Source organism: Hyaena hyaena, unplaced genomic scaffold, assembly GCF_003009895.1.
Source record: "Hyaena hyaena isolate Hyena2069 unplaced genomic scaffold, ASM300989v1 scaffold_707, whole genome shotgun sequence".
Taxonomy (NCBI): Eukaryota; Metazoa; Chordata; class Mammalia; order Carnivora; family Hyaenidae; genus Hyaena; species Hyaena hyaena.
In genome coordinates this window covers 45200-53895 of record NW_024081342.1, presented here as the reverse complement: position 1 = coordinate 53895, position 8696 = coordinate 45200, and the positions used below count along the sequence as shown (strand labels likewise).

The window sequence follows — 8696 nt, the reverse complement described above, 5'->3', positions numbered from 1 at the left end:
GATAAAAGTGAAATGTGTGAAACAGGGCAGCCAGCTGGAGCTCACGTTCCAGAATCTTCAAGGTTGAAGCCAAGTGATAGACTGACCCCTACATAATTCTGCTGGTCAAATGGGAAAGAGATTGGACTGAGAGCAAGAAAACATGGAAGGCAGTTGTCCTCTCATAGTCCCAAATGTCCCAGCTTCCCAACTTTTTAATGTGTTGATTTGAGCATCTTCTGTGTGCCTAAAGGTGTGTTGTTTCCTATTTTGGATAAGTTCCCACTGACACTAGGGAGAGAAGACTTGACACTTGAAATTATTAGAGATGAAACCAAGTATAGCTATGAAACAGAAGGGGAGAGATCAACGTGGGCTTGAAGTGTCAGCAAATCTTATGCTGAATGAAGAATTTGAGATGAATCTTTTTGGATGTGAAAATAAGGGCCAAAGATATTTGGAGGTGAGAAAGAAACAGGAAGTAGCAGAAATGAGAGTGCCATGGTGGAAGAAGAGAGGCGAGCAGAGGTATGTACTGGGAAATGCTGGAGTAGAGGCTGATCCAGACAGAGCTGGTAGCTCTATCATGTTCCCTTTGTCATCCACATTCCTACCTGGGAGCAGTGGTTCTAGGGAGAAGTGTTATGGTACCCAGCCTTCCTCTCCATGGTGAACCAAGCCCTATTGAGATAAGTGGAGTCTGTGGGCTTCCCCAGGACCCTGGTGCCAGAGACGGAAATAGTGATGAAGTTTGACATGCCATGAAAAAGTTGGTCCTCTGATTTGGGGGCAATGAATCTATCCTCAGAAAGAAAATGGGGATTGGAAGAGGCTTTCATTTGATACCCAGAAACCCCCACATTTTCTATCTCCACTTTCAGCGGAAGCCCAGGTCCCAGCCTTTCTTGCTCTTTCCTCTGCCCCAGAGGAAACTTCTTTGAGTTAAGGAGATTTTTTTAAACCGATACTAAATAGAGAGGGCAATGCTTAACTCAATAGCTAATGGCAGAATTTCAGTATTAAGCTTATGTAAAGTAGTCCATGGTCTAATGTTGTCTGAAAGATACCTGAGAGGTCCTTCATCTAAGGCCCTCTCTGTCATTCAATTTGCCATCAGCTATGGAAAAGAATTTTCTCTCTAAAGACACTTAAAGTAGAAATAGTATCACTCTATCCATTGGGGCTTCTCAATTGTGTGTTTCTTCATGGCGTCCAATCAAAGTCCAAGAGAGCAAGAAGTACGGTCTTTGACCTAATAGGAGCTCTTTCTAGGTAACTGCAACTACATATTTTGAAAGGCCTATTCATTTTTGTTTTAAATATCTTTATGGAATTCTCACTATGTGCTGTCCCATTTGTTAGCACCTGCTGAGAAAAAGAGAGAGAGAGTGAGAGAGAGTGCTATGGGTAGGAAGAAAGGAAGGGGGCTGCCTGCACAGTGACTGTCAACATTTGATGAGTATAAGAAGCACTGGGGAGCTTGCTGGTAAGCACACTCCTGGCCCTATCACCCAAGCTTCTAATTCAGTGCATCTGAGGTTAAGCACTTGAATCAACATTTTTACTAAGTGACCCAATTGATTCAGTTACAGGTGGTCCCTGGCCACACTGAGAATCATTTCACAAGACAGTAACAGAATATAGAGGTGAAGAATAAGAAACCTTGAGAGGAAATCAAGCAGACTGAGGCCACACGTTGGTTAACCAAGAATCACAGAGGGCTCAGTGGGTCAGGCCCAGGTCTGCAGCTGCTGGCAAAACACAGGACCACGGCTATGTTTTCCCCACATTTGTGAAATAGTCCATTTGGAAGCCACAAGGAAAAGCTCCATTTACTTTGGAAGCAGATCAAAATGGCTGTGAGGAACACAATAGACAACAGAGGAGTTGCCATGGCAACTGTAGGAGCCAAGCTGAGGCTGAGAAAGTCTCCTCAAAAAAGGGGAGATGGAGAACTTATACTAAAGAGAATGCTGTGTGACTTATAAAGGCTTCTGTATCTGTGCTAACCCCTTTGTATCTCAAATAGTCGTAAAAAAAAATCAAAAGGACAGAGGAGGAGTTCCTTCCAAGAATGGCTTGCAGGTAATGGCTAGTGGACAGCTGACTCATGAAGCATTGTTTGCATTTTTGTCAGTTTGTCCCCAATATTCCTAATAATGGAGACTCCACTGACAGCCGAATGAATCCATTAAAATCAAACTCAAACACAGTATTCAAATATAAGGAAGGTAAAGACAAGTCTGGAAAATGACCACCACAGATTTTTATTTAATTAAAAATATTATACATGTTGTTGCATTTTCATGGAAAATAGTGAGTTAAAAAACACCAACAGTGTTTTTAGAAACTTTCATCACCCCATTCTGCCATCTGCTGCTTTTTTCTGTCCATGGCATTAACCATGTGTTAGGAATTGGGCCCTCGTGAAACTAGAACTTCCTTGAAGTTCATATCTACGAGGCCCCTGGAGTGAGCCATTTTCTTGAGGTTGGTGTTCTATCGAGTTACATCAGATACACCAGTCTGGACTCCCTCGCAAACCTTTGAAAGGAGCTAACATAAAAGTCCAAAGCACATGTCAACACCAATTCAGCTCAACATGCCTATAAGAATCAGTTATGACCTCATCCAGTTTCCAGGCCAGTTACCAAGTGACCTTGTATTCTACCTGGTGTATTAGTGTCCTGAGCCCCTCCATAAAACTTCCCCTGAACCCATGGTGGGAAGACACTGCCATATAGTGTTTATACTGAAACGATCAGCAAATACACAAAAGCTCATGTGGCCCCCATGCACAATACTATCAAATAAAAAAATACATATTGGTACAATACAACCTTTGAAATCACTGGCTAAAATATAGCCATGTGAGTATTTTTAAAGTCTTCATGTAATTCCACATTTAAGAAAAATAACACAGCACAAAACTTTAACTTGAAAACATCACTTCAGCTATAAACTTCTCACGTGTAAATACAAAGTGTGTACAATATCATCCTTTCCCTAACTCTTTTCTTTTGTATTCTTTGGACAGCACCACCCCCTAACCTGTATCCTTCATCCCACAGCATAAGACTGCATCCCACATTGCTCCCAAGTGATGCTTTTACTAAAATTGGATCTAATGTGACAGAGACACCCTGGCTCTGTTTTCCTGCACCTTTGCTTCAAACTGTAGTACACTTCATCTGGATTCCACATCCAGCTTCATATTAAAAAGAGATGAACCCACCCCCCAAAATACACAAATAAGCAAACATAGCTGGATAGCAAAAAGTTAGAATTGCCTCAGCTCCTTGAAATTGGAAAATGCTCTTTCTTCTTCATAATGGTGTCTCAATTGATGGGAATAAAATAAGGCTGAAATTGCTTTTCACATTCTGGCTCTGTTGGGGGCATTTTCACGTAGACCCCTGTAGTAAGAGGGCTTCTTTTCTTTAGCTGCCAAACACACAAAAAAAGAATAATTATCATTGAGAAATGCAGAAGCCATTTCTAGCTATAATAGGACTCACCAAATATTGGGTCCCTACCCCATTGAAAAATGAATGTTCACTGCATACAAAATTATAAGCCCTAGGAGATTTTCTTGATTCGGCTATTATAACTCACTTTAGGTAAATAACTCTGCACTATTGATGTAAAATGGCAATCATTTTCCCTGATGGCAAGAGAGGAGAAAGATACTTGGGGAAAGCTAAAAAGGACACCCCAAATGCCTATGGTGATTGACTACATCTTATCTGTGAGGGGGGGAGCTTGATAATAAATTTAAGTTACTCTGTTTAAGACCTGTATTTCTCAACCCCACTCTTCACATACTTTTTATTACTTTTTGTCCATATTAGTGCCCATTTTTTTTTATCACCTCAGCAAATTGAGATTCTGTGTCCATGTGGCAGTTTCTAGCAAATGAGGTAAGAAGAATCTACAGCAATCTAAGGTTGAATACGGTGAGGGAACAGAAATCAGGAGAGGGAAGAAGGGAGGGAGAGAAGGAGAGGGAGAGGAAGAAAGGAAGCCAGGGAGATGAAGAGAAGCAGTGTGGAGAAGTTCGTGCTGACAAAAGCCAGCCATAGACAGAGGTGGCTGAAAAGAACCATCAGAAAGAAATCCTGACAGGAGGCCTGATTCCATATTTCCATCTCTTCCACCAACAATTGCAATAAATAAAACCTGGTATTCTCATTTACTGGGCTGGAGGGGAGGGCAAGACTCCCCATTTGAGCAGACTGAGTAAGAGCGAGCCCTGGACAGGTGTTGTGGGGACAGCTTCAGCTTGGACAAGGAAGGCACAAGCAGGGTGGCACCAAGAGATGGTTTCAAAGTAAAGTACAGGGACGTTAAGGGGGAGAATAAAATCCATCCAGTGGTCTTTCATAGAAGCATTTCGTCCAACTTAATCTTACATTTCAGGATTATTAGGTACAATTGTCTTGAAGATAAAGAGCAAAACAGCTGCCCCGTGTTGTTCAAATGGTTACTCAAACTGAAACCCTGTTCAGAAGCACACAAACATTCAATGTCAAACACACTCATCTAAAATGTTAGTCATCCTGAAACCTCAAAGGCCAATGCCAAGGGTTCTAGCGTGTTCTTTACCACTGCCCTTCCTTTACCACTGTTCTTCATTTATTGCTTCATCTCCAGAAAACTGAACTCAACAGCATCATTCGGTCAGTTGCTATCACTGAAGGCATCCCCACCACAAGGGGTGTGTTGTCAGCATTGCACTCACCATTTTGCTCAAAGAAACAGCTGTGATAAGGAAGCTATAAAAAAACAGTCCTGAACTGACTGCTGCAAGGATCCAAAGAAGGAAGTCAGAATCTGGGCAAGGTTCGGGATCTGCAACAGAAGACAAAGCACAGCTTCCTTGAGACGCTCTTTAAACTTCAGGGCCCTGCTCCTCCCATTAGTGAAAAAAGAGCTTCCAGACCTGGTGTCCACCCATAGGTAAGTCTGAATACTGGCGACCACTTCCACAGGAATGTCTTATCAAAGGCCCAAAGCCAAATTTCACAAAGCTTATCACTCCAGAGTAAGTACCTCAACCTCCAGTAGAAAAAAACCACTATCCCCAACCCATTTTATTTTTAGTCAGAATGCTGTTTGGGTCACCATCCATATTAACCAGACTACCATGCAGTATGCCAAAGAACTCTGAAAAAGAATTTCCATAATCTTAAAAATGAACCACCTGATATTGAGAAACAAAACTGTTTTCACGCAAAGAAGACAGCAATGCAAAAGGTGTAGGCTTAGTGATATGGGTTTGCTCACCAATGACGTAAATCTGGGTTCCGTTGCCCATGCCTGCATAGTAGGGTGGTGGGTACATGAGCTCCACCTTGCAGATGTAGAGTCCTGTGTCCATGGCCCTCAACCCTTGGATGGTGAGGTTCACTTTGTTTCCACTGGAGATGCCAGCGCAAGTGGAATCATCTAGGAAGGCCAGCTCATTGTCTACTGTGTACGTCGCAGCGCAGACTTCAGTCATCTCCCTGCCAGTCTGCCTCAGCACCGTCACTCGGACTTCGGCGGCATTGCCTGAAGACCCATACTCACACACGAAGTTGGCGACACCTCGGCTGCTGGCCAGCACCACTGCAGGCTGGGCCACATGCATCCCTAACAAGGGAAAATTAGAGGGAACTCAGTGAACTCATGCTCCCCCACGACCAGGCTCAGGCAAAATCTCTGGCTGAGGAAAGTTGATCTTTGATGGGCACCGTCCAGCTTCACCTTTGAGTCCTTCTCTCCCTTCAGCCAATACTCTTCATCCCTTCCCTTCTCCCCCTACTCATCCTCTCCATCACTCATCTGTCTTCCAGCTCATCTCCATGAAGGTGTTTCCTTATCAGACAGTTTCTTGAAGGCAGTTGGTTGTAGCAGGAAGAACATTGATGTGACAAACTGAAAGCCAGGCCCTACCATGAAATATGTGATTTGGGGCAAGTCATGCCTCCCCTGTAGACTTCATTTTCCCCTCACATGCAGTAAGAAGGGATTAGATCAGACAAGAACAGAGTGCCTTCCACCTCTGATACTCTAAAGTTATCACAGAACAACAGGAACTATCATTTTAGAGGTTGAGGTACAGAATCTCACCTTACCCCTGAATGCATACCTCACAAACTTCTGCCTACATTTACCTGGCCCTTTACCTTTATTAGCCACAGAGTTGATGAGCCCCAGGTCACTGTGCCGGCCGACACCTCCCCTAATATTATTATCAGAGGGATGCTGCTAGATGAAGGAAGCCACAGAGCAGAGGGCACCAGGTCGTTTCCTCTCTAGGTTGAGGCAACCCTGCTATTAACTTCTGTGGGCTTCCCCTGCCGCCACCACCACCTCTTCCGCCGCTCTCTCTCCTTCACTTGAACACTCTCGTGCTCCTTTGTTCTTTCTCCCTCTGGCTTCTACAGGATATGGGAAGCCAGCCCTCCATTCAAAATGGCTTGCATCATCTAAAAAATAGTAGCTTCATGTCAAACTACCTTCTCATAACTACCTCAGCCCCTCTCCAGTCGATCATACAAGTGACACTCAAAACTTGGATGAACCATGTCACTAATTCTGCTCAAACATTTTGATGACTTACATACCATTGATTGCAAACCAAATAAAATCAGTGGCATTCATGTCCTCCATGATCCAATCCCAACCTATCATTCCAGCCTGAGCTTCTGGGACACCTCTTCCTATGTATAAATGACTATAGAAATCATTCTATCACTAGTCTTTTCTCCCAAGTACCTGAACTGGACAACATCTGTCCTCAAAGGAGAGAACAACATGGTAGCAGCCATTGCTAGAATTAATCCAGCAGCCCTGGCTGGCTAGATAACAGTCTTCTTCCCCAACCCTCATCTCTGTCTATCAGAGCATCTTTGGAGCATCCTCTGAGCATCCTTTGCACTGTTATGACTCCATTGCAGTATTTAATCAAGTTCTACCCTGTATTAAAGTTTTTTTTTAAGTTTTTTTGCACACTAATCACATCTCCTGCGGTTTCCACCTTTGGCTTATAAACTCCTGGGAGCCGCCATTATAACCTGACCATATGAGCACTCAATAATCTTTATCATATTGATGCTAAGCCTAAAGACCAAGTTTCCTACCCTCCCCCCACCCCAGGCATGTTCTCAATTATCACCACTAAATCTTGTCACACTCGATTTTTCAATGGGAGAACCTCAGTTACAGGTTGAGATAAATCTTCTACAAAGTAAATACTCTAAGAATATTTCATCTTTACGTGTTCAAAACATGTAGAATAAGAAAATGTATATAAATTTTTCTTATCTGGTAATAATTTAATTATCAAATACCTTTTCAACATCTAAGATATTTTGTACAAACCACATGATTTCTTAACTGAGATGGTCCAGAGAGAGATAAGGTTGAAATTCATGAGAATGCTCATCATTTTATATATAGCAAACCTGGAATCTTCTCTAAAGAGCTTTATTTCATCTGAAAACTGGGTAATCTGCATCTGAAATCCATAGATAGGTCAGGTGGCAATTAAGTGTCTTAGGCTAAGCAGACTGATGGTGTTGTTTCTTCTCTTTCTTTCTTTCTTTCTTGTGTGTGTGTGTTACAATTTCAAACTGCTGTCATTTTTTAAATAATTGGGTAGCTAGTTTATAGAATTGGCTGAAGACCTTAAAACTTTGAATTGAGTAAAGAAGGCTTAAATTTTAAATAAGCTGATTCAGTTCTAAAAGTGAATTAGAGGATCTTAAAATCTTAAATTGGGAAGGAAAGAAACTTTATATGATTTGCTTAAATCAATATTTTTTAAAAAGGAAAATCTTGAGCTTACCCTGATTCCAAGCTCAAATATATTAAGCACTGTGGATATCTTTCCTCTCTTAAGTCATTTAACTTTACAGTATTTTCTCCCAAATATATAGAAGAATATGAAATTGCTTGTCTCCCAAACCAACTCAGATGTGTTTATTAAGCTCCTGGCCAGTGCCTGGGACTCTGCTATGAGCTATACCTCTGTTCATTTGCTGCTGCCAGCTGTCCCCTTCCTGCCTGAGAATACAGAGCTATCCAAGCCAGGAGTCTGGAGTTTTTTTACCTTTAGCTTCTGGCTTTGTTGTAAATCACTGCCCTTGACTGCTGAAAGAAATGAAACCCAGGTGGGAGAAACACCTCCTCCACCTTCATGCTCCAAAAGCCTCACTCACCTTTGGAGAAGATGGGGATAAAGAGAAGAGAAAATAGAGTCGTACAGGTCCAGGTCCTAGAAGCCGGGTCCAGCTGAGCCTCATGCCTCCGGAATCCAAAGCAAACCATGGCTTTATGGGAGCAGTGTTCAGGTCTTCAGGAAGCAGAGTGAAACCTTTCAGGATCCTGAAGCTTTGAAATGTGTTTGAACCCACACAGAATCAAGGACTTTATATAGCTGGCTTTGATCCCAGGTATGTACTATACATGTGCACACACAGAAGGTACCTGAATAGAAAACCTTTTTGTTTTGGTTTTACGAGAAAGGAAGTCGTGGGTTTAGCTGTTACGTCGAAAAGATAACCTCAAACACTCAAAGTTAAACTGAACAAAACAAGCCAATCCATGGATGGAAAATGCACTCAATTTGAAACTGCAGCTTCTTGCTCACTTTGAGGATAAGTGGAGACTTGGAGAATTTCCTGGAGTGCAGGAGTCTCCCTAAGTCCCAATTATGTCCAACTATCTAG

The 8696-nt window shown here is 42.4% G+C and overlaps 1 protein-coding gene across 2 annotated transcripts; it reads right to left on the bottom strand.

Annotated features, from left to right (window-relative positions):
• Positions 1–2230: 2230 nt before the first annotated feature.
• CTLA4 (cytotoxic T-lymphocyte associated protein 4) lies at positions 2231–8414 on the bottom strand. 2 transcript variants are annotated; one of them, XM_039217701.1, is made up of 4 exons: positions 8187–8413; positions 5266–5613; positions 4721–4830; positions 2231–3423 (listed from the first exon to the last, which is right to left on the bottom strand). In XM_039217701.1, the coding sequence occupies exons 1-4, from the start codon at positions 8293–8295 to the stop codon at positions 3319–3321; spliced, it is 672 nt and encodes a 223-aa protein (XP_039073632.1). In that variant the 5' UTR covers positions 8296–8413; the 3' UTR covers positions 2231–3318. The 2 variants fall into 2 exon arrangements, with proteins under 2 accessions (XP_039073632.1, XP_039073633.1); XM_039217702.1 differs by lacking the exon at positions 4721–4830 and having other exon boundaries at positions 8187–8414.
• Positions 8415–8696: the final 282 nt, after the last annotated feature.

Coding starts and splice junctions, on each gene's coding strand:
- CTLA4 (XM_039217701.1), bottom strand. CDS start 8,295: ATGGTTTGCTTTGGATTCCGGAGGCATGAGGCTCAGCTGGACCCGGCT. Junction 5,614..8,186: donor TATCCCCATCTTCTCCAAAG/GTGAGTGAGGCT, acceptor TTCCCTTGTTAG/GGATGCATGTGGCCCAGCCT. Junction 4,831..5,265: donor AACCCAGATTTACGTCATTG/GTGAGCAAACCC, acceptor CTTCTGTTGCAG/ATCCCGAACCTTGCCCAGAT.